We start from the raw sequence: 27,136 nt of genomic DNA on the forward strand, positions 1-27,136 counted from the left end.
CCTATTGCAAAAATTAAAAATTTATAATTATACGTAATTTATATTGAACTTATATTACGAGAGATATTAAAAACATTTTTCTTATTTATAACATTTACTAAAGTCCTTTGAACTTTGGATACCTACTAATTACTATGATATTTTTAGGGCACAATCCAAAAATATTTTTTATGGTAATTTTATTTGATTTTTTTTGCCTTTTCTTTATAACTGGGTGACTATGTTTTTTTTTGTATTTGATATATTTATTTTTTTCTTATATTTATACATGGAAGCTTGTGTTTCGAAAGCATAATAAGTACCAATCAATATTACCAATAAACCTCACGGTGAGGAAAAATTCAACACACGTTTTCTTAAAAACTAATGAACCAATTTTAATGCAATTTCGATGAGTGATAGCATTTTGTATACAATGATCTTTTATATTCGCACATGTACATCGTCACATTTTTCTAGCATAATTATTTTTTTCCCATTTCGCTTTTGTTAAATATTTTTATTTCTATTAAGGCATCTCTTTTACCTATTAATATTTTATTTTCATAGCGATGGATCGTCTTATACAGAATTATACATCAAGTAAAAAAAAAAATTTATATTTACATACATAAAATATTATCTAAATTTTTAGATCACATTTGAAAAAACCCAATAAACTACATTATATAAAAAGTCAGATCGCATGTAGACCTAATTTCACAGACTAAATAACCGAGGTTTACTAAAACGGCCGTTTTTATGGCAATTTTAAATTAAGAACACTTTTTTCGTCGATTATTTTTGGTCTAAAATAAAACGGCCGTTTTTTGCGTTTAACCTTCCATTTAACTGTCGATTAGCTTGTAACTTGATACGACAATTAAACTCCCGGTTAACTCGTAACTTGATCCGTTTGTTAAGTGTCAGTTAAGGTGTAACTTAAGCTGGTAAAGTTGGCCTGTCACCGACACCGCCCGCTAAGTCGAACACAGCTTGTGCCACTTCCGCCGCTAATTTGTCAGCCGCCTGGAATAAAATAAGTTTATGTTAAGAAATAAATACTTTATGAAAAAAATAAATAATAATAAATAATTTTAAAAGATAATTCTAAATATAGAACATAATCTTGCAATCATAACACCGAGTTGAACTTAAGCATTATAGATAAAAATTAATTAATTAAGGTGATTGCAACGATCTGTTCCCAGCCAATATCCCGCTAGATGGCGCTGAATTCTACATTTCTAGTTTATTTGAGTTTTTGCGTAATTGGAATAGTCATCAAACCTAGGAATAGTCATGGCGGTTACTGAATATTATATTTTATTGAAATATGTTATATCATTGCCTTAAAATCCACCCAATTCGGTAAAATTATGCGTTTTAACATCTGTCATTGCATACAGGGTCGTTTACACACACAGACGTATACAAAAATGATAAAGATTTAACTCTAGATGGCGTGAATGTAAAGCGCGTCACACACGGTGTCACGGTGAAGATATTACCTATAATATTTTATCTAATCTAGTAATATTTTATATTACAGTATCTTAAGGTATCCGGTATCAGCGTTCTGACCATCATTTTTCTTTTTTCGCTGTAGAACCGCCATCCTGTTACAAATGACCCACAAAGGAGAATGACCACGGGTGGTATCGGTAAAATTTTAGTTGTGCCACGTATTCGTTATATTGTTAATTCCTATTTGTATTTATAATGATCATATGTATCAATATTAAGTCTTAATTAAACCGGATAAATTGAAATAATAGTAAAAGTAAAAGTTTTTCTTTTGAAACATGTATGACTACGTATGGAATCGGTAAAATACTAGTTGTGTCACGTGTTCGTGATATTGTTAATTCCTATTTGTATTTATAATGATCATATTTATCACTATTAAGTTGTAATTATACCGAATAAATAGAAATAAAAGTAAAAGTTTTGTTTTGACACATACCTATATCTATCTCTCTTGCAAACGTCATATGTCATAGTTTCTATTTGAAATGTCAAATGAATGTGTTCGACTATTCCTCTGAGTGTTCGACGCATTGTTCGATGTTATTTTGAAATAATGTTTAAATTACGATTTACTTTTCACATTTGTCTTGTAAATTAAAATATTACCTATGTAATAAATGTAAAACTTAACGTTCATCGTTAGTTTAAACTCGATTAAGTAGTTTTTTGAAGTGTTGAATAAAACTATTGTTTTATTTTTATTGTCGCGAACTGCGGCTTATTTACATAAAAACTTTAATCATATCTAAAAGTACTAACATCAAGCTTTAAATTGAGCTATATTTCATCTTGACACAATAAGTTTGATTGCGATACCAAGTGCCATAGTCACTTGGGCAATCTCCTGTGGTTTTCATTTTTCTGTATGGGTAGACAAAACTTCAAAACGCCACCTGCTACGGTTTATATTATTATGAACGATTAGCTTTCCGCCCGCATTTTCAAAAAAAAAACCGTATAGTTCCCGTTCCCGTGGGGTTTCCGGGATAAAACCTATTCAATGTGTCCAAGTTACGTTCTATAAGTGTGCTAAATTTCATTGTAATCGGTTCAGTAGTATTTGCGTGAAACACACACATACACATCCTCACAAACTTTCGCATTAGTAGGAAGTAGGATTGTTATAAAAATAAAAGTTATATTTGTTGGCGTAAACTATTTTATTGTAATTTTGGGAAATAAATAATGTCAAAATTGATTACCTACAATAAAACGCAGTTTTATTTTATTACCTACATTACACTATTGTTTTTTTTTTATCAAAACATGTATTTGAAGTAGCAAATATGATATTATGCTGATCCAAGCATTTTCACTCAAAACTAATATCACTAATGATTTGTAAAAGTAAATTATTTCAATATACATTTCATAACCAACAAGTAAGAATAATTATTCATACAACAACAAATCAAAAACACTATTTACTATGGAAAAAAAACCAGGAAGGTGAAAAACATATTTACGATTTCGATGCACTCGACTTTTAGTAAAATAATAGGTAAAAATATTATTATGGTTTTGATCACAGACATATCTGTGGTTTTGATTTTAGCTACTAGTATCAGAAAGCTGCGTGTTCAATGCACGTCGGGGTCCCACAACTGTGGAGGAAGGAAGGTAGAATACCTCCATCGAATAAGTGAAGTTTCTCGACATACTCGATTTGCCGGCCGGCCTCAATGAAGATTGTCCGAAAGTTGTATATGTGCTCTGTAACGAAAAAATTTCGCTAGCGCGATTCAGAGTGAGGTGTCGTACAATATACCTAATGAAGTTTTTCATCTTTTTATTTTACTGCAAATACAAAATAAAAATTAAACAATGGTAATGTAAATTCTAAACAAACTACTACCAAAATACAATTAGAACAAAAATCATTTGACTGGTTGATTTCACCCAGAGGCCAGAGGCGGCTCGTGACAAAATTGTATGGGTGTTCACTTGAAATAAAACAACGAAAATACAATAGCGTAGCAGGATAATTTATTACAAAAAAAAATGAGCACCACATTTTATAAATGTCTATAACACTAAAAATTACAAAGTACAGGCTATTTCAAAACGAATTCAATGACTAGGTATCAATAATTAGTAAATCACCGAATTTGCATTCGCGAGCGTAGGTATCCATAGTGTTTGTCACTGACGGTCACTGACCTCTATAACTATAGTTATAGAGGTCAGTGGTGTTTGTTGTGTAAACATGTATGTATTTGAGTAGTTAGTAGCATATTATATTCTGAATTTCTGATCCATGCCTATTCACTCAAAACTAATAACACTAATGATTTGTAACAGTAAATTATTTCAATAGGTAGGTATTTGAACATTTCCCAACAAGACGTAAGAATTATTATTCGTAGGTATACAAGATACAATAACAAATCTAATACACTATTTATTATTTTATTATTTACTAGCGGTCCGCCCCGGCTTCGCCCGTGGTACATGTTTACGTTTTCTCTCCATAAGAAGTAATAGCTAGAGAGCTAGCGCAAAGCTACCTGTATGTATTTGACCAGACCTGGATTTTTGTGTGTTGATTCCCCTATACCTACTATACATGAGATGAGGAGTCACTAAGCCCAGAGTGGTGGACGGGGCGCGCGCTTAGGTAAGACAGGTGGAAATTTTTGGCGAACTTTGAAACCATTTGACCACGTCTGCCATTTTGATATTTGAAAATAGATTATTATTACTATCGGAAAATAACAATGGCAGACCATTATCACGCGGATAACATTCTGGCAGACACTTATGAAAGTGCTGAAAAAAATATAATTTTGAAAGTATTTGACCAGATCTGCCATTCATATATTTTATTTATTACTTATTTTCGAAACGGCAGACATTTTCATTGCGTACAGACTTCAGCAGACAACAAAACTTTACAGACTTCAGCAGTCAACAAGACTTAGCTTCTACATGGTCAGATGTATATATGTATTACGTTCCCTGACCTTACATCAATGATTTACTTTATTAATGTTTTTATGGTCATTTACATTTAATTTTGAAAACTATGGAATAAAATTTATAAATTTGATGATACAAAACTAAATATACATTTGTAAAGAATCTCAAATATAAAGTTGTGTTGCAAATAACAAATCATCATTTAAATATTTAGTTTATTTCTTTATTTAAGAAACAATTAACAATTACAAAACAACATAAAAAAACACGCATGCATTTATTGAAATGTTCATTCATCATCACTATCGTATGGCGTTGTGTGACTCGTCTTCATAATCCATTGAATCGGATTCTGTAAAAGTAAAACGTAAATTATATAATAAAAGAAATGAGTCATTATAAACTTACCTAGTAAGGCAATGCCTTTGATGTCGCACGATGCCGCCGCGCCGCCAGTGTAGGTACTTCTGCTGCTACATGAAAATATGCTAGGGTTGCAACAAATGGGAAATAAAACAATTGTGATTATTACTATTATGATGTAATCATTTATTCATATTATGTACATTCAAAACAATTGCTATTATTAAATCTGATGTAATTATTTTTTCATAAATATATAATTATTATTAATTACATAATATATTGCACTGTGAAATATTTACGTATCACTTTATTTTTGATGTTCTTAATTGTCTTTTATAAAATTTAAGTGACGCATTCGCATTGGGATCAACAATCCGATAAGAAAAGAATGGAGACAACATATACATAGCTTTGATTTCAATTCTACAGATACAAAATATACAATCTATCTAAAATGATACAACGGATGTTTCCTGCGTTTTCTCGTCAAAATACCGAAACAACGTAATTATTGTATAGTAGTTGGGCGTGAAAGTAAAAAAACAAATGAAAAGTGTTTTCCATATGATTATTTATTAAATTTACGCGATTAAGAATAATTTCAACGATACAATTTAGTAACCGAGAATTCAGAGGATTAAAGAAAATACCTGCCTGATCATTTTATCAAACTCTAAAAGAATTATGGTTATTTCGCATCACTCGGTTTATTAGTTTGGTAATAATTATTAAAGGTAGTTACAACCCTAGCCATTGAGTCGAACGGTAGGCAACACAATATCGACTTTGTGCGGGTACATAATATGGTACATTTCTTCTTGCTGTGAAGCGTAATTATTATTATTAAGATTTTTTAGGCTATTTTGAATCAGCTGTTCTAATTTAATTCTAGAAATTTATTAAAACGTGATTTTTTTAAAAGTATATTATGAGTTTATAAATACCTCAACCAATAGATATTGTGTCCTAGTCCTATCCTCATTTCTTTATATCTTGGTAGTTAAGTAAAGTGTTAAATTTACATAACCTCAACAACAACATTTACACTGCCACAGGCCACTGCACTAAAACTAAACTAACTAGCTCTCTAGCTATAAGAACCATCCTCGTACTTCAAGGGATATAATAAAAAAAGAATTATCGAAATCGGTTCAGCCGTTCTCGAGTTATGCGCTTACCAAAACATTTTTATATATAAGACTAGCGGTCCGCCCCGGCTTCGCCCGTGGTACATGTTTACGTTTTCTCTACATAAGAACCATCCTCGTACTTCAAGGAATATAATAAAAAAAGAATTATCGAAATCGGTTCAGCCGTTCTCGAGTTATGCGCTTACCAACACATTTTGCGATTCATTTTTATATATAAGACTAGCGGTCCGCCCCGGCTTCGCCCGTGGTACATAATATTTACGTTTTCTCTACATAAAAACCATCCTCGTACTTCAAGGAATATAATAAAAAAAGAATGATCGAAATCGGTTCAGCCGTTCTCGAGTTATGCGCTTACCAACACATTTTGCGATTCATTTTTATATATAAGATAAGATTATGTGAAAATAACCAGGAAGGTGAAAAACATATTTACGAAAACATAGTAACATAATATGGCTGTCGCTACAATAATTATATTTCAATTTTATCTTTTTATACCTAGTAGAACTGGCCGACGAATAAAAAAAATCGTATTAGAATAAATACAATAAATTACGGAACAAAAAAAGGATTGTAACTGAATTAGGTATGTTTGTTTCTGGGCGCACCGTTTTCGACGACGCGACGCGCGACGTAAGCGTATAGGTATAGGTACCTACTTTGCTAAAACAAACTAATAAAATTGTGTGTCTGTCTGAAAATTCGGAAAAGCATATTTTGCAAGTTTGTAATTACTTTGATAGTTTACCGATTTATAATAATTGTAATTGTAATTGTATAATATATAATTTGCAATGTGGTGAAATTTCATAAAAATCACGGGCCAATTTTTTGTTTTGAATCCCACCGAAAATATAATTGCGTTATTAGAATAATTAATTACTATACCTACCCACGATCAATTATTACAATATAGTCTCAAATGCATACTAGAGAAATATTGCAATTTGATTCAATTAAAATGCATAGCATACAAAAATAAATTCACAACACAAGAAATTCCGCGCGCAAATCATAGCGCGTGTCAATGAAATCAAGAATGTTTTATATCAAGCCGACGCGGACGACGACGCGACGCCGAACAAAAGTACCTACGACGGACGACCACGCTTCGAGTTGCCAAACAACATGAGTAATAAATTGTTTACAAAAAAAACAAGTTTTCCATTTTTCTGTATGAGTAGACAGAACTTCAAAACGCCACCTGCAAGTTTGTGATTACTTTGATAGTTTACCGATTTATAATAATTGTATACTTATATCATTGTTTAAAAATATTCAAACACAATATGATATAGGTACTGATTTATCACTGGTTTCAGTGATGAACTGATGAGTCAATGTTAGCCACAATACTAATCACTTTCGTCATACATGTGTATGAACTATGATTGATGTGATTTGCAATGTGGTGAAATTTCATAAAAATCACGGGCCAATTTTTTGTTTTGAATCCCACCGAAAATACATATATTACTAATTGCGTTATTAGAATAATTAATTACTATACCCACGATCAATTATTACAATTTACAATATAGTCTCAAATGCATACTAGAGAAACATTGCAATTTGAATCAATTAAAATGCATAGCATACAAAAATAAATTCACAACACAAGAAATTCCGCGCGCAAATCATAGCGCGTGTCAATGAAATCAAGAATGTAATTTTATATCAAGCCGACGAGCACGAGCGACGACGCCGAACTAAAGTACCTACAGTACCATTTACCTTCAGTGTACAATACAGTTTACAGACCTACGACGGACGAACAATAATGAGTAATAAATAAAAAAAAAACATAGTTTCTAAGGTCATTAGTTTTATTTTATTTTATTGTTATTTTCTTTGAACGATTGGAAATGAAATTACTCAATTTTTACACAGAACTTTGATTTATTAGAATTATGCTCATTATGCATAAGATAACGAACGCGAATGCACGACATCTAGCGCGTCAATGTCTAAACATCGCCTTTCGTTTAGACATTGACGCGCTAGATCTGTAATAAGTATATAGTCTATGCGCTAGATGTCGTGCTTTATGTCGTGTTTCGCTTGGCAAAAGTCACGCACACTACTGTAGAAGTGTCAAATTTTTCCGGTATTTTACTGTTGTTTTTCTAAGTAAATATTGTAAATTATTGATTAAAAAGGTCGAACGCGCACACATTTCATTATAGAGAAGTGATAAAATGATTAGTTTTAAAGAAATAGTGTCTGTGTTAAGTGTTTAGAGGTAATCAAAAATGTATGGAGGGACGGTCGGAACATCAACCTTAAAAAGAAGGGCTATCTTGTTGCACACCTTCCTCAGACACACAAACATCCACACCACATCGCCACATACATACACACACACAAACACACACTAAGTATATCCATCCTTCTGTAAAATATATAATATACTTAATAGACTTAAGCGCGTCACACACGGTGAAGATACTATCTTAAGATACTGATATACTTTATATTACAGTATCTTAAGGTATCCGGTATCAGCGTTCTGACCATCATTTTTCTCTTTGTCATTGCAAATGACCCGAAATTTTGTGGGTCATTTGTAACAGGATGGCGGTTATACAGGGGTCTTAGTACGCAATGACAAAGAGAAAAATGATGGTCAGAACGCTGATACCGGATACCTTAAGATACTGTAATATAAAATATATCAGTATCTTAAGATAGTATCTTCACCGTGTGTGACGCGCTTTACAGGCCACTAAGAAAAAAATCTATCTTATAAAAAAAAGAAAAACACTAACCTCCTGTGTATCAGCCTCCGCGTACACTCTCACCACATCCTCAGTGCCGGACGCGCGGGCGAACGAGCGCCCGCTCGCGTACGCACCGCATAGCTCGTCTATACGGGTTTGTAGACCCTCTGGTGTGAGGCATTTGCGTTCCGCGTCCGTTGTCGTTATTGTGTTGCGGTCCTGGAATGATGAATGCGGTTTTAAAATAAAATTAATGCTGCAATGAAAGAAATATGATTAAGTTTTATTAAAAAAAATGTATGATGGTAAGGAGAATAGGGCGGGATTCGAACCGTGTAGAATACGTTGTTTATTGCTGTTGAACTTCACATGTGAACAAAGATGCTTTAAGAAGAGTCGAGTTTCATGCCGATTCTTCTCGGTAGATGGCAGAAGCGAGCTTCCGAATCAATAGAAGCCAAAAAATACTATTCATAAACGCGTGTAAAAATGTATATAAAAAAAACATACAACTAAATAATGCATGAATTGTTTTTTGGCTTTACTAACTTGTATGGTAACCTTCATTTGCCTGCACGGTAAGTCGGTATAGCTCTCGTACCATTGTTAAGTGTCCACAATACAAAGTACCGTTGCTACTAGCAACCAATAAAATACCCAAACATTTTCTATATCCATACTAATATTATAAATGCGAAAGTAACTCTGTCTGTCTGTCTGTTACTCAATCACGCCTAAACTACTGAACCAATTTTCATGAAATTTGGTATGGAGATATTTTGATACCCGAGAAAGGACATAGGATAGGTTTTATCCCGGAAATCCTACGGGAACGGGTTTTTCTTTGAAAACGTGGGCGAAGCCGCGGGCGGAAACCTAGTTTTCCATATATTATTACTTACTTGTATGGTAACCTTCAATTGCCTACACGGTAAGTCGGTATAGCTCTCATACCACTGCTTAGCGTCCATACCCCTAGCGCATAATACTGTTTCAACAAGAAACAGGTCGGATATAGCGTCGCCGACCGTTTCGTTCGTCGTGTCTATGAAGTTGAGCAACAGTTGCGCAGCTTTGCGTTGCTCTGTGTCGCTGGAATGGTATTTAATATGTTAATATGTGGGGAAAAGAAAGTTTTTTATTAAATGTGTGAAAACAGAATAACATAGAAAAAAAAGCGGTTATTAATTTATCATTGAAGGTTTTATTTATAATATATATTCGCATAAGAATACAGATTTAACCGAAATAAGAAAATATAGAAAAAAAAAAAGAATAGTGAGTGCATTTTGAGAATTTTCATACTAAAAATTTAAAAACAAATTTATTTTGTGAAATAATTGTGATAAAAAACTCGATTTTATTTTTATCTACTGTGCTAAAAATCTCATCAAAACGAGTCTCACCCTTCCTGAGCGATCTTCGCTACAGTGCTCTTAGTGACGTCACTGTACACTACAGTACCGTGACCGTTAGCTTCGAAGTAAACTCCGATATCGTACGATAATGCAGCGTGGTGTAAATGTTTCACGCCCGTTTTTACGCAGGTTACGGGTACTTTCTGGAATTCATAAAAATATATATATGACTTCATGGAAAAATAAAACAAAATAATAATCGTTTATTTGCTTCAATAACATAAAGCTATATTAAAGACAGACTTTAGTTTATTAGGCAGCCTAATTAATTGGTAGTAATTTCCACCAACCAGTTTAAATGTAGCAATAATTCTTGGTTAATGTATCAGGTGTTTATTCCGCTGGAAATTAATACAAGCACAATTGTGTACTTGTATGTATCTTATCAAAACCTTTTATAAGAATAGTGCGTGGAATTGTTAATGATTTTTTTAACAAATAAATATTTATCGATATGTCACGGAACAACAAATTGATTCGCGAAAATTTTTACACGTCCACAATACTTAAAAGAAATCAACAACATCCCACCCACCAAAAAAACATTTTTTCCAAAAAAATCCGAATTAAATTCACTCACCAATTCCTCACAAATATATCTTGTAGACGCTCCATTAGCATACGCCGTTTGTACTAAACCGAGTCTCAAATGTGTCGCGTCACATGCCTTTAGTAGTTCCGTGATATATGACGCTAGAAGAGTCGCTATACGATCGCCGTCTAGAAGGTGCATTTTAGATCTGAAATACATTAAAATATTAATAAATCTCGTGTCACAATGTTTGTCCTTAATGGACTCCTAAACCACTTAACCGATTATAATAAAATTCGCACACCATGTGCAGTTCGATCCAACTTGAGAGATAGGATAGTTTAAACATGTAGGTTATAGGTACATACCACGGGCGAAGCCGGGGCGGACCGCTAGTACATTAAAATATTATTTGGTTGAGGGAATATAAATGTATGATTAAAAATAAAAAATACTAAGATTTACATCGAATGTGACGTTTTATATAACATCTAATATAAGATTGCTCGTATTATTATATCTATTTGAATATTAGTTAAAATATGCTAAAGCAGCAAATAAAATTGTATGTATATTGTATAACATTCATTGACGTATTATAAACAAGTAGTCGACAATCATCCTTTAGAAGGTATCAAAAAATGTCCTAGCGGCGTCGTATAAAACGTTAATTAACATATTATCACGTTCAAAATTAACGATAAAATAATTAGAAAACTCTGCCTGATCCACACGTGTAGGCAGAGTTTTGATTCGGACAACTTTTGAGTCAAGTTGAGTATCGTACATCAATCACTACATAGTATAAAACAAAGTCGCTTTCTCTGTCCCTATGTCCCTTTGTATGCTGAAATCTTTAAAACTACGCAACGGATTTTGATGCGGTTTTTTTTAATAGATAGAGTGATTCAAGAGGAAGGTTTTAATATATAATTTATTAGGGTTTAAACAAAGCGGGCGAAGCCGCGGGCAGTATAATATATACACACATCACATATCATGTCAAAATTTCAAAAAGAAATGTTTTTCATAGCAAAATTTCAGATTTTTTTTATTAATTAGCATAAAAACTCACTCATCATCCAAATAATAATACACGATTCGGTCTGCATCGCCGTCTAACGAGGCCACTCTCTGGTAGGGAACGTGTTCGACTCCCACCGGTTGCTTTTGGGACACTTTCACGAAATCTGCTCCACACTGTAATGTATACAAAATTGATATAAATTTTTGTAGGAAATTGAAAGATATGAACTATTTGCTTGTGCACTATGCACTATATTTTGTACTAGCTAATTTAATTGAAAAAAAAAATTGTTAGTTCCATTATAAATTACTAACGGTCCGCCCCGGCTTCGCCCGTGGTACCTACATGTTTAAACTATCCTATCTATATATATCTCAAGTTGGATCGAACTGCACATGGTGTGCGAATTTTATTATAATCAGTTAAGTGGTTTAGGAGTCCATTGAGGACAAACATTGTGACACGAGATTTATATATATTAAGATTAATTTTGAGAGATTTTGACTATATAGTTTATAATTCTGTGCCTCCAGTGAATAAGGGAATAACTCAAAAACAGCACTTTTCAGGAGAGACAAAAAACTATATATCAATACTAAATCTTTATTAATTCAAAATTTTAAGCTTGTATGTGTAAGATATAATGTTAGACTATATTTTTACATATGAACACATATTGTAACAACCCCATAAATATACTTTTTTCGTGTTTTTTTGTAGTTGTGGCCTTATGAACGAGTACTTCATGGAATAACTCAATGTATTCGCATAATTTTTTTTTTACTCTTTGCAATATAACGACTTATGCCCTTATGCACTATGTTCATAATCGCACAACACGACTTATATTATTGCCAGTTTAGGTTTTATAGAAATGATGTGACTTATTATGCTTGAAATTTGTGTACTTTATGACTCAATTGAGGCATTTTAGTGGAAAAACTATGCACGTAGCTTGAAAAACGAATGAAATCAACGGGTTTTTTTATCGTTATTAGATAATAAAAACAAAACAACATTTAGACCGTATTTATGCATTTAACCCTAGAAGTCCAATCTACGTAAATTTGACGTATGAACTCTTCTATATTTACCATCGAATCGCTGCAAAATCCAGAACCAACTTATTAGCCGTCGAGACCTAGCAGTACATAGTTGGCTCATCCCGGTAAATTCCGCCATTTGGTTGTAAAAAGGATGTTGTGCGTCATTTTGACGTATATTTGGCTTTTCGTAACTTTTAAGATTGTTTCAAATTTTTATTTTGTGATTTATTTGAAGATTTTTTTTCCAAGTCACGTTTCACATGATATCTATAGTATTATACTATAGATTGAGTATAAAATGGGATCCAGACAACTTTTATACTAGGACGAAGAACCTTCAATTTTAGTAAATGACGATTATTGTCCTCCGCTGGATTTGGACTTCAAGCAAGGGGATTGGGTGGCTGAAGATGTTGTCCGGAGTAAAACCGAATATGTTATGGGGTTTTGTTACCCATGTATAATGAAAGTCGTAGATTGTAAAATAAACCTTTAATCGATCTTTCAATAATACAGTACTATGTTGTTAATGCTATACAATGTTTCACCAGTCACCACAATGAGTCTAGTCTGTACAGGTTAGCAGGAGACAATCATTGAGTATTGGTATTAAATACGTATCAACTGCGTAGGTATTGCGTTTTGCGTAAGTATTAACTATTGTCCTAGTGAAAATTAATCGTCGAATCAATTTAAAATTCGATCAAGTGCGTTCCGTTTCGGAACGCCACAGATAATAAAATATAGATAATAAAAGTGGCAACACCACAATGTCATGGTGGTACATACATTGAGGATACAAGCACTATAAAGAGATAAGAGAAGCCCGAAAACCATATTCCTGTATGTTCAGTTAATACAGGAAAAGTTATAGGTGGTCAGTGGCGATATTTTACGGCATGATATAGAATTTTAACAATTTCTATATCATATAATATCAAAATAATGTAGATAAAGAAAAAACAATGAGCAGCAAAGATTTTATGAAAAAATTAAGCACAGATTTGAAGGTGCCTTGGATGCAAATACGACTTGTGGCACGCACTTTGAAGAGACTCTTCGTGACAATAGCCCAATTTTTTCAAAATATGTGGTACCAGAGTATCCATAAAATGTTTACGAAAATGCAGGACCAAAGAAGTATCGATATTGCGGATTATTTTCCTATAAAAAAGGCAAATTACCAAAGCACAGTGGCTAAAACGCTATATGCGGAGAAAACAATATTCATAAGTGTCAAGACTGGTTATAAATACTTTTTTTTTATGCGACTATTATAGACTATAGTATTATTGTCTTGATTATTGTAGTTAGTAAGGTAGTTAGATATTTTTTTTTAAAGATTAAAAACGAGTTATTTTTTAAAAACTTACCCAATTATAACTAAGAAGAAAATATAAGTTTAACATTTTTGTTGGCTTTTTTTAGATGATTCAATTATCGTTCTGTATTTATATAAACAAAGAGTATAATATCATTAAATGCACTTAATGTGTTAATTGTATTTTTAATATCTATTGCAAAAAATAGTTAATTTCCATAGAAATATATTAGTATCCCAAGTTAACTGATAAATACCTTTTTTAAAAAATATAAAGATTTGTTGTTGCAGATTTATTGAAAAAACGATTTAAAAATAATAAGGAATAGTGTGTGTTGTTTCCGTGCAGTATTCAAATAGACCAATAGCAACACGGCATTAATGCCAAACTGTCTCATGTCGTCACTTGAACCAATGACACTAAAAGAGTTGTTCCTTTATGCTCATGTTAGAAAAATGACACAAATGCGTTTATACTAAAATAGTGTTAGGACTGATGGAACAAAATGAATTAAGTCTTTATTCAAAAAGTATAACTACACATACGTCTTTGTGTTCGTGGGTACTTTTGACTCGAGACGAATAGTTCCTTTGCGATTGCCTAAAATGATGGATAAGGTAACTTATACCGTTAATCACACCCTACTTATACCGTTTGGGTCATTCGAAAAAATGGGTTAGGACGCAGCTAGAGATATGACCTTTTGATATGTTGTGTATTTTGACGAGCTGAATCCAACGGTGCAATAAAAACCAAAGGGAATAACTCGTCTTACTCCCTTATTCACTGGAGGCACAGAATTACTGCTCATAATCACATTTACCGTCACTTTTTGTAGTCTCATAGGAGGCATAATGCGCTACATTGTTTGCCAGCCAGTTAGTAATTAATGTCAAAATACAATATAATAAATACTTTTTTTAGCTTTAGACCATTTCTTGCCACACATATTTTTTCGAAATTAAAAATAAACTCACATTCAAATTCAATTTCCCGCCATTGCCCCCCAAATTAAACAGCACTAAATCCAATTCTCCATCGAGAGTTTTCTTGATAATATTTAACTTTTTACCCCCCACGCCATTAGCGCCATCCACATATAAAGTTGTATTATAATTGCCGGCGACTGGTAGCTTTTGGCGTATGTTCTTGAACGCGCCGACTATTTTCTCGTAGTAACCTGAAAAATATGCATTTTTTGTATTATTATCGTACTAAAGGTGCTTTCAAATACAATACCTAGTAAACATTTATTATACTGATCTTACAAAAAACAAAAAATATCGCATTTATTTCATTGACATCGACTGCAACTATTGGACTCACAATCGCTTATTTAATTCTCGTCAAAATATACTCTGGTTAAAAAACATGCATTGAAATTTACACCTTATTGCGTGGCAGTAATGTTCAAAGTCTATTCTATCATTAGAAAAGTCTGCCTAATAAACACACAGGCAGACTTTTGCTTCAGACATTTTTTTCTGTATAATCGAGATTGTTTATTGTAAGTAAATTATTCAAGTGTGATTGTGATTCAAGTAACTTTTATCTAAGTTTTATTATTCACCTGCATTGAATGATTCATTTTTCTAAATTAAAGTAAGAAAAATATAATAAAAATAATACCTTCTTCCGTAGGAGTTCCATACGTGTTATCATTCCTACATTTAACACAATAATGCAACATGGGGGTAGTCACAATGCCGAACTCTTTGGCTGTGCCTTTCAGCGCCATTACGCCGTGAACCGCCGCCGCGGCAAGACGTGGGCTTGTGTATCTGTGGAAATATAAGGAAAATATTTTTATTTATTTATTATTACATTAATAATAGAAATATTTGGCTTATATTCCGAATTATTTACTTGTATATTGTATGTAATTCATGTCAATTGACTGACTAACTACTATAGCGGATATTGAAAGTAATAGCCAAAGTTTAGGAAAAACATTACTATTTTCTTTTATGAAATAAAATCAAAAGACAAAACTTACCTTGTGTCCATTCCAATATATACACTCGCTTTCAGAGCCATGTCAGCATTCACTTCTTTAATAATTTCCCCCGTTGTAGATTCTAAGTCATTGTCACTGAAAATTAGTAAGTGAAAATTGTTTTAAATCATCATATATTATATTAACAAAATCTATTTCAGTCTCGCCCTGACTTCACCAGGGTTACAATTTATAATAAAAAATAGAGTATGTTATATAATAATTGAAATGCCAAGATCATGACTCCTTTTTATTATTTATCATCTTAATGCAAATAATAAACGAAATAATTGTGTTCTTTCTCTCGGCGATACAAAGCGCATTATTTTGACGCGCACAGTATTTTTATGCTAAAAATGTATTATTTATACCTGACATTAGCCATCCTAGTAGCGATCGCCTCCCAGCTCTGTTCCAGCATCTCACCGTCCGGGTCGATCAGCTTCACACCATTATCTGGCTCCAGATTGTGCGACGCTGTTATCATCATGCCTATTGTGCGGCCTGGAATGACAAAAAATATGGATTTTCGATGTGTTTACAAAAAAAAAATATGAGTAGTATTTAAATATTTAATTCAGAATTTGCTCTGTTTTCTGAATAAGGGTTTATAGACTGTTGGGTCACGTTTAACACGTTCGCGTTGTTGTTTACATAAGCAACTAGACTTGAATTAGTACATCCAGTATGAGTAAAACAATTTAATTACGTTGGAAACAAAATACTCACTTTCTAAACAACAATTCACATGCGGCACGCGGGATCACCGCAGCGGCGCAGTACTCGACTAACCGTATGCAAACATGACGCCCACGGGCGTAGTGTGCGCGGGGAGAGGGGTAAAAAAATATGAATGTATGCGTGGAAGTACCTTCCTTTGACGAATTTTTGTAAATAATGCAGTGACAGTACAAAAGTCGTAATTATACCTGTGATGACAGTACAACATGCCGTTCTTTATGAATTATGATAGTATGAAAAATCGCTCGTCGTTTGGCGTACTGATTTTATGCAAGTAAAAACTGATACGTCGACAGACGTACTGTCGTATCACTTTTAGCTGTCTAGACGCCTGTGGTCGTTACTGTCCGCGAACGTGTTAAGGATGTTTTATCTGCGCATCTGAGCGCAAATGCACGCACGCACGCACACGTACGCACATTGACGCGTATACGTATACGTACTCAAACACGCACACACACGAATACATTGAGTTGTTTGATCGCATTGAATAATGATAATGGGAAAGTAAAATGTCGATTATAATTACATATTATCAAATTAATAATAGTTGCATCTCTCAGTCTTTTTTTAAATCTTAGATAGTCAAGTTGTAACAAATATAAAATGCATCATACCATACTGGCACAATAGACAACGGATACAAATATCTAGAAAGGGTCAAATAATCAAGGTCTTGAATGTACACTAAAGGTAACCTTTCTAGCCTAGCGTACGAATTCAAATATGGGTCGAAAAATAACATGTTTCTGTATACATTCTTAGAAATATATCCTTCACTATAATTAAATTATATGTATGCAAATTAACAAAGTCTAATTGAGTACCTATTTAATTATAATTTTTAACTGTCCCTACCAGAAACGTAGTAAGCTTGTGTGATTCCTTTCCATAATATATTAAAACATTTAACCAATCCATTTACAATTACCTATATCTCTACTCATAAAATAGAAAGCGAATTACCCACATCTTTACATAGACACAAATATATCCTACCCATAGAAACAGACGTATCCACAATTCATGACGTCACAAACGATTTCCTGCAAGCAGGTAAATGGTATCCAAATATAACATGACCCATTATACTGCAGTAGAGACAATCGTTACATTGTTTCAAGAAAGGATGTTACAACGGCGCGTTCTGAATTTCGTATCTATAGTTTGATTGTAGATAAAGATATATATGTATATTTGGATTGTTGTTTATGCAAATGATACGTTTTTTTCTTCGTAAATAATACTAAGCACACTTCGTAAATAAAATGAATACCGCTATATAGACACTCGAAATTTTATTAAACTTTAGTAATTATGACATACAAGTGCTACTCCATAATATTATTAATAGAATATACAACTAATACTTCGAAGAAATATCTATGAGGCTTATATATTAGATAAATTTTGCCAACGAAAACCTATAAAAACTAAAAGTATCAAGTAAAACGATCCCCTAATGGAATAGCACTATACAAGTCATATCCTAAACTATCAACTATGTTTATTCTGACGCACGGCACACCTACGTATCTACGCAAACGAATTATAATCACTACAAATGATAACGTTATAGGACAACAGCCGATTAAATCACGAAGAGATTACAATGTTATCATAGATTGTTCCGATTCAGTAATATTTAATATACGCTTATTCATTTGCCGACAACGTCCATGTATGATGTAACGTTATTGTACTTGATGTTTGCGACTACATAAAATACTAGCTGCGCTTCGCGGTTTCACAATTCACCCCCACCCACGTGGCTCCGTTCCTGTTGGTCTTAGTGTAATGATATATAGCCTTCCTCGATAAATGGGCTATCTAACACCGAAACAATGTTTCAAATCGGACCAGTAGTTCCTGAGATTAGCGCGTTCAAACAAACAAACAAACTCTTCAGCTTTAAGGTGATGAATTAATTTTTCTAACATTTACGGCCCTTTTTAAACCTTCGTAATTTTTATATTATTAAAGTTGTCGTGATGAAAATTCTTGACAAGAAAGTTCAATAGTAACACAATACGTCTACCGTTTTAGAAACATGATTCCATGATATTTTCTCGATAGAAAAAAAATACAAAGTTCTCATTGTTATTTTTTTTTAATCTCTGGCATCTTCAAAATAACAAACGTAAAGTTACGACTTTTTGGATATTAACTATAAAATATACAACCTATACGTCTACCGTGTTAGAATTTTGAAATATGCGATGGTTTTGAAATAAACAAGAAATACTTGAAATTAGCGCCTGACCAGCCAATATAGCGAGAGCCGCCCTGTACCTTCCTACCCCGATCGCTGCACGAGTCATTCCCGCTACGGCCGTCACACGGGGAACTTGTGTCGCTTGCGCAATCGTAAAAAAGGGTGACAACACGATAAGACAAAATGAGACAAATGGGGACAATAAAGAAAATAAGAAGAAGAAACATAAAGGTTGGAGGAAAAAGAATGCTTACAATTGGAACAAATTAATGAAGTAAGTTGGTTTTATTTTAAATTTAATGATAATTGTATTATAGACGATGTTTGATATGTACCCCTGATTTAAGTACATAACGAATGTGTAAGATTTTTTCATTTATATCATAAATAATCTTTTCAGAAATCCGGAATCCAGAAGGAAAATAAACCCACTGATTGTTCACAATGTGAACCCACTCCTTCGTAAGTACCTTTATTCAGTCAAAAATGTATGTTATCAACGCTCTACTGGTTTTATCGCATGATTCCATTTTTAGCAAAAAGCAACAAAGTGCAAAGAAATAAAAAATCATGGTGAACTTAGTGGAAGTATGGTGGACGTAATATGGAATTATGGAACAGGAGCTCGTTGGAGTAGTATTATATTTTAAAAAAATACGAAAAAATTTCAAGAATTTCTTAGTAGGTGGTAGATAAGTATGTTGTATAAAGAATTAGATGTTGATATTTATTTCATTTATACTTACTACACCTGTGCGGGAAATTGCTTAGTACTAAAACCGGTTTATATTCATATTTACATAGTAATGTGAGTTTTAATTTCGAAAAATTTTGTGTAAGTATATTAAATTGAGTTCCTGGGTGATCTGGAAACACAATTGGGCCCGGAGGATGGCGCTGCAGTCACTCCTCCTAATCACATGAACCGATTTGGATGAATATTTGTGTGCACATTTCATTGTTGTGGGATGATTGGTTGATTCGTTTTCACATTAGCTAATATTATGTATTTTTGTTGTTAGAAAGTAAACTTAATTTAATGTTTATAATACATTATTATTGGTATAAATAAGCCAGTGTTCGTCTCACATTGCTGTACCTGCCTACCTATCCACCAGGGCCTAACTTTGTTCTGGCTATTTTATTTTGATTATTTGTAATGAATAATTACAATTATAATAGAGTGCAAAAAATAAATACATGCGTCAATATATTTTGTTTTTTTTTAAACAATTTTTTTATTTAAAAAAATATCATTCCGACCGCGGCTTTGCCCGCGTGGAATTAGGTTATATCGTGAATTCTGTTTTATCCCACAGAAGTGTTCAGTTCGGATAAAAAGTATCCTATGTGTAAATCCAGGCAATTAGCTATATTTTATCAAAATTGGTAATGTAGTCTTGACGTGATTAAGTAACAACTAACAAAAAAATATACAAATTAACATCCAAAGTTTCGCATCAGTTTTACTGTATTAGCGATATCTTCCACTCTTGACTTTGACTGAGAAGAATTAAGGTTTATAACTTCTTTCAGAAATAGTACCTTTCATTTCTGGGCATGATGTAATATCTACGTCAGCATCAAATTCTATCTAAATCAATTCAGTAGTCCGCGTAATTAGGTACCATTTCATTTTTTCAGAGTAACAATATTTTTTGTTATTTTAAAGATTATTTATAACCTGTATTATTTTGTAATAAAGTAAACATTACGAAATAATAATAATTAATAATTATTAATAATGTCTAAGTAGTTGTTAAAAAGAAGATAATTTTTAATAAAACCAATAAATCAACAATTAAATATATGTATAACAATATTATAACTGTATGACGACTCCATACATGTTTGTCCCGAGTCGGCCAGCGGCAGCGCGGCGAGTATGCAAGAATGACTTCGCGCACACCCGCGTTCGCGATAGCGAGCTATTAGACTCCGCCCGCCAAGCAGTGGATTTTTTTTTGTGTATCGTCTTAATATATTATAGTAAAGATTCTATCTAGTAACTCTAATAACAACCGTAAAAAAGGATTGCTTTCCTATGACAAAAAATATATGAATAAAATGAATTCTCTAAGAGCCAGCGCGCACGAGCAACTTTGTCTCCGCAACTATTTTGTCTCTCCCATCAATTTGTATGGGGAGTTGCGTCGCTACGTGCGCGCACTTTCATACGAGCCCATGGGTGGAGAGACAAAATAGTTGCGGAGACAAAGTTGCTCGTGCGCGCTAGCTCTAACAGTCCAGCGACGTCCAAGCTCAACACAAGTACTTACATTATCTAAGTACCTATATAAGTAATAAAAAAACTGAATTGCTCAAGCGTAATTTTACTCGAGTGTTTAGTAAATATTTGATAAGGGCAAATAACTTATAAGACTAATCAATTATCATTATACTAATTTGCTAAAACAGGTTAAAATATCCCCAAGTAAAAGTATATAAATAACATGTTTTCCCATACGATCCGTGAGGGGAGCTATGACCTACATTTCTAACTTGGCCTTTCCTGCATCATATCCTAGTCGCAAAGCAATCAGTTTCCTGATTGCTCAATTTCCGATCGGAAAAGTAACCTGTGTGATGATTTTCTGGGAATTAAAAAGCTTGTTTTTCTAACTAACGCGCCTAAATATTGATTTCATGTTGGTATAAAAAGAGTTTTATATATGTAGGTACCTGTATTTCCTGAGATTAGCAAGTTCAAACATACAAACAGACCCTTCAGCTTTATAATATTAGTATAAGTAGATATATCGTAATATACATATTGTTATTTTCGTAATACAATGCAGATTTGACGACCTTAGAACCACAACCAGAAAAACCAAATAAGATGTACGAGCCACCTTCAAAAATGAAAAAGGCAATAATTATCATACTATTGACATGTCTTGGCCTAGTTACTACCGTTAATCTTCCGTATTAAAAGAATCCCAATAATAATAATCGGATCAGAACATCGGAAGACGATGTATTCAGTAGGTATTATGGAAAAGGTCGCGCATACAATTTAGCAGTTAAGCGAAAATCGATTCAGCACATATGGAATTAAGGTCGATATACCTATGCAGATGTTACATAAGGCTTTGGGGTATTATAACTATGCAATGCAATGAGTAACAATTCAATGTATTTACACGAGGGAGTAGGCCAAGTTCTGGTACCAATTGGGTCGTAGTTACGATATAATTAAAACTGTCTTCTAGGAAGATGCAAATGTACAACACATGTTTTAAAGGGAATCGTATACCTACACATTCCGACTCTTATTTTAACCTAAAAATCTATTCATACATACATAGTTATATGACATATTAATGAGATATTTTAGTCACAAAAATTATGGGTCGAATTTACTTGAACGCGCTTATATCAGGAACCACGCGGCCGATTTGAAGAATTATTTCACTGTTAGATAGGTAGTCCATTTATCTACGAAGACTGTGGGCTATATATCATCACGATAAGACCAATAGGAGCGCAGCAATGCCGGTGAAACCGCGGGACACATGTAGTTCTTATATCAAGTGCCTAATCGTTTTATTTCTAGTATAGCATAAGTAGGCTATAAATAATAAAGGCTTCATAATTAATCGGGTCACTATTGCACTTGTAAGGTTACTTCATCGAGATGTTTGTAAGATAACTGATAATAGCTGTGTTATCAACATTAATTCAATTATCTATACTTAATATTATAAAGCTGAAGAGTTTGTTTGTTTGTTTGAACGCGCTAATCTCAGGAACTACTGGTCCGATTTGAAAAATTCTTTCGGTGTTAGATAGCCCATTTATCGAGGAATGCTATATATCATCAACCTAAGACCAACAGGAGCGGAACAATGCGGGTGAAACCGCGCGGCACAGCTAGTAAGTAATAATTAGCTTACTACAATTTTAAATAAAAATGTAATAAGATACAAATGTTGTGTTTACGTTAACGAAACTATAAGTTTATCATTAATTTCATAAAAAAATAATGTGCTCGTTTCAATTAGTAATAACAGTTCCATAAACTTTATTTATTTAAGTAGATAGCTACGCTACACGTATAACAAGATATTATTTGAAACATCCAGGTAAAGTTATATTTGTCCGCGCGCCAATTTCACCCAAATCCATTGAGCCGTTTTGCGGAAGCATTCACATTGAATAAATATCAATATTGGTGTAATTGTGAAAATAATATCTAGATATCTATGACTAAACATACTTAAGACTCTAGATATCAATACTTTCATGCTGAAAGCGGACGCAACTATTTTCAAAGTCGGTTAAGAATAAACTGTAAGTGTGAGTCACTCACCATTTTTACATCTGGATCGAATAACCGCCAACAATCCCATGCGATAGACAACATGCTCCAGCAAACTGGCTCTGAAAAGAAATACATTATATAAAAATCTATACTAATATTTTAAAGCTGAAGTGTTTGTTTGTTTGAACGCGCTAATCTCCGAAACTACTGGTCCGATTTGAAAAATTTTTTCGGTTTTAGAGATAGCCCATTTATCGAGGAAGGTTATAGGTTATATATCATCACCCTAAGACCAACAGGAGCGGAGCAATGCGGGTGAAACCGCGTGGCACAGCTAGTATATTTATAAACATCTACGAATCATCTTCACTAGGTTACATAGTATAAAACGAAGTCACTGTCGCTGGCTGTCTGTCCGTCTCTATGTATGCTTAAATATTTAAAAGTTAAAACTACGCAACGGATCTTGATGCGGTTTTTTTAATAGAAAGTATGATTCTCCAGGAAGATTTTAATATATAATTTATTGGGTTTTAGACAAAGCGGGCGGAAAGCTAGTTGTTATTACATATTATAAAGAGGTATAACATGCTATTTTCACGAACTATAAACATTTACGAAAAATAGAAACATCATTTTACAAGTCGGTTTAAACATTCTAAGTTATATTTTTTCTACATTTTGGCAACATACCTTGCTCTAATTCCTTGTGATTAAGCAATTAGTAATTGGATAATGAGTGTGTTGAAATATAATAAAAACTAGCAATGATTAATTATAAAACTCTTCCTATAAGAATTATATTTTTATAGTAACAATATCCATTTTTCTGAAAATAATTGATGTTATTTATCTTACAAATAACTCACATATAAAAATTTGTTATTAATTTTCAATCTCTCTCTTGCAAAGTCAGACCGTGATTTCATTGTATGAACTAAAAGATAAGATAGGCCTTCCCAACTTCCTAGTAATAATTCTAGAAATTTGAAGGTTGTGTCTCTTTCACACAAGAACTACTGGAGCTATTTTAATAAATTTTTTACCAATAGAAAGTTAGATCTTTTCCGAGTAACGATAAGGTAAAAAGTTAAGCGAAGCTGGGACTGACACCTAGTAAATAATCTACATAGTTTGTAGTGATAAATCATACATAGAATACTATATACACTACATAGAATAAAACAAGGTTGCTATTGCATAGCTTCTATCGCGGGCCTTGAGCGCGGGGACCGAATCCAGAAATTCCGTAACGAAAAACCCTCACGCTCCCCACTCCGACGGGCTCGGAGATGTGGCTTGAAGGCATAGCATGCAATAGCTTTACCGCGGCAGTCCCCGAGTGCCACAAGTCTTTTATTTTCTCTATCACTATGTCCCTATTTATGTTTAAAATTTAAATATTTAAAACTACGCAACTTTTAGACAATGCGGGCGAAACCGTGGACGAAAAGCTATCTCAAACTAAACAAAATCAATGAATTACTCCAAAAGCTGCACATTACTAAATAAAGATAAAAACTATCTCTTAGGGTTAACTCTTAAATAGCCGCAGGTTATTTCCATATCAAAACTTCTTAATAGGCATTTCCAATAAATAAAAGTATTTTGATAAGATCATAAGAGCTTGGCTATCGGCCAACAGGTTTCAAAGCACTTTCTTACTAAGTGTGTTTTTATAGTATTATAGTGTTTTCTTTATTTTATACTAATGATGGAGATGGGAATCGTAAGTTCTTTAAATTTGAAGATGTGTGTCACCCTTGTATGTATGTATTTATTTGTATATATCTCGGGGTATGGGACAGTATCAAGTTTGTTTCATAAGTTAATTTTCTTTTAAACATGGTTTTATTAGCTTAACCTGTATGTTTTTATATTTGAGTATATATTTATTTATTTTATTTATAATCTATTGCATACAAAATATAAATACAAATTTCACACACACAGACAGGACATTTGATGCAAAGGGCGGCTTTATTGCTTCAAGCAATTTCTTTTAAGCTTATATAAATATATATATATATATAATGACTTGTCATGTTTGTATATAATCTGCCTCCTTGGTATAGTGGTTCTGGGGTCCTGGGTTCGATTCCCGGTGGAGACGAAGAAAAAAAAAATATCTTGGTCTGGCAGGACACAGAAGGCTGATCACCTACTTGTCCCTAAAGAAAATTGATCAGTGAAACAGATGTATGAATAATGCATCTGCCCCTTAACCCACTTCGGGACACAGGACTTCACTTTTTTGTATATAATTGTTTCCTTTAGACTTGATTTTGACCCACTTTAAACTGACAAATTTAATTCAAACTTTGTAGATACATACATATATCAAGGATCGGTGACAATAAAATAATCTCATTAACCCATTGACCACCGTAAGGCCCGATCGGGGCGCGACACAATAGATTTTCTATTGTGTCTGTGATTCCGAGGACTGATGGATTAATCCATCAGGCCCCGGAATCACAGACACAATAGAAAATCTATTGTGTCGCGGTTGGATCTGGCCGTTCGGGGCTCAATGGGTTAATTAAAGCATTTTAGTTTTTTTTTTTACCATATTAATTATATCTATATATATATAAAACTCAAAGGTGACTGATATAGTGATCTATCAACGCACAGCCCAAACCACTGGACGTATCGGGCTGAAATTTGGCATGCAGGTAGATGTTAGGACGTAGGCATCCGCTAAGAAAGGATTTCCCGAAATTCTTGTGGGAACGGGGAAAAACGGGGATGCACGTACAAAGTCGTGGGCGGATGCTAGTTATATACAAAGTAGCTTTTAAAGTTCTACTAGAATAGGAATTCTAGAAGAAGAATTGAACCTAGATTCTGTCATTTTTGTGAAACATGGTAATGACTTACCAAAGGGGAAGTAAATATTAATTTTAGTACTTAAAGAAATGATACAATAATAAATTTTCAACCATTATTTAATTTAGATAGAGTTGAAATGTGAATGTCTTCTTTCATGTTAACCAGAGTCTCACACTTATATATGTACTGAAAATGTGTAAACTTATTTATGTAACTGATGTGAGAAAATAAACTCTTTTATTTTTATTTTGATGATACGGAATCTTATTGGAAAAAAATAGTTTCCAAGTTTAATTTGCAGCATGAACAATTTTAATAAAAAATATACAAATACAAGAACAATCTTGAGTTTCTATATGAATGTAAAAAACCATACAAGGAACTTTGACCCCAAATAAGATCATTATGAACATAACATAGATACATAAATGAGTAATCATCTAATATGGTTAGTATGTATATATTACAGATTAATTAAATTCAATGTCAGATGAGCAAACGCAATTAATTACGACTAAATAACGAGGTTTTACTCTATTTATGTGTATGGTTTCTAATTATTGATCGTTATCGAAGTATTGACATATGAAGCATCCCTTGTATTAATTTAAACACAGGAAAGTCATTGACCACTGTAAAGGAGACTTCCCGTTATAAAATATTTATTGGTGACTCATGAATTACTACTATGAATGAACGTAAAAGGATATTGTGTCCTTAGCGCATTTGCTTACGTGACACATTCCAAAAGCACACAATATGTGTCTAAGATTTGGCCTAGTTTTGCAACATTTAACTGCCGCAAATGGAAAATACGCTCTTATTGATTCTATACTGCAGTACAACGAAAATAGTTACTCACTTTGTGCGGAATCCGGCAGTGCCGTATTGTATGAAAACGTCCGTTGTTTTTGGGTGCATTTCTCTTGCGAACGCGTACACGACTCGTAAACTACTCGGCGGCATTCTCTCCGGTTTTATTAATTTATAAGGCCGCGAAACAAGTCAAGCACAATCACTTGGAATCAACAAACGAGATTTCCTCATTCCCGCTTTGACAACGACGAATTGA

General features: G+C 33.2%; 2 protein-coding genes across 2 annotated transcripts; one reads left to right on the forward strand and one right to left on the reverse strand.

Annotated features, from left to right (window-relative positions):
* Positions 1-583: 583 nt before the first annotated feature.
* Positions 584-27,136, reverse strand: nst (phosphoglucomutase 3-like protein nst). The gene is made up of 12 exons (XM_090115302.1): positions 26,927-27,136; positions 23,278-23,348; positions 16,381-16,513; positions 16,010-16,105; positions 15,643-15,794; positions 14,991-15,193; positions 11,694-11,818; positions 10,667-10,826; positions 10,075-10,229; positions 9,571-9,760; positions 8,717-8,887; positions 584-1,008 (listed from the first exon to the last, which is right to left on the reverse strand). Exons 1-12 carry the CDS (start codon positions 27,028-27,030, stop codon positions 922-924), a joined length of 1,647 nt encoding a protein of 548 aa, XP_089971428.1. The 5' UTR covers positions 27,031-27,136; the 3' UTR covers positions 584-921.
* LOC149898276 (uncharacterized) lies at positions 16,758-20,179 on the forward strand. The gene is made up of 4 exons (XM_090115242.1): positions 16,758-16,848; positions 19,017-19,239; positions 19,366-19,427; positions 19,502-20,179. Exons 1-4 carry the CDS (start codon positions 16,758-16,760, stop codon positions 19,540-19,542), a joined length of 417 nt encoding a protein of 138 aa, XP_089971368.1. The 3' UTR covers positions 19,543-20,179.

Source organism: Colias eurytheme, chromosome 23 (assembly GCF_061535395.1).
Source record: "Colias eurytheme isolate Ceu_HAF_F1 chromosome 23, ilColEury1 Martin Lab GWU primary, whole genome shotgun sequence".
NCBI lineage: Eukaryota > Metazoa > Arthropoda > Insecta > Lepidoptera > Pieridae > Colias > Colias eurytheme.

What these genes read in the sequence shown, in the direction of transcription:
- LOC149898276 (XM_090115242.1), top strand. Translation starts at nt 16,758, where the DNA reads ATGCGGCACGCGGGATCACCGCAGCGGCGCAGTACTCGACTAACCGTA. An exon ending in TAGTGTGCGCGGGGAGAGGG is followed by an intron (nt 16,849 to 19,016) that starts GTAAAAAAATAT and finishes GCGCCTGACCAG; the next exon opens with CCAATATAGCGAGAGCCGCC. An exon ending in AATTGGAACAAATTAATGAA is followed by an intron (nt 19,240 to 19,365) that starts GTAAGTTGGTTT and finishes TAATCTTTTCAG; the next exon opens with AAATCCGGAATCCAGAAGGA.
- nst (XM_090115302.1), bottom strand. Translation starts at nt 27,030, where the DNA reads ATGCCGCCGAGTAGTTTACGAGTCGTGTACGCGTTCGCAAGAGAAATG. An exon ending in TGGAACTCCTACGGAAGAAG is followed by an intron (nt 15,194 to 15,642) that starts GTATTATTTTTA and finishes CATATTTTTCAG; the next exon opens with GTTACTACGAGAAAATAGTC. An exon ending in GCGAAGATCGCTCAGGAAGG is followed by an intron (nt 9,761 to 10,074) that starts GTGAGACTCGTT and finishes ATACCATTCCAG; the next exon opens with CGACACAGAGCAACGCAAAG.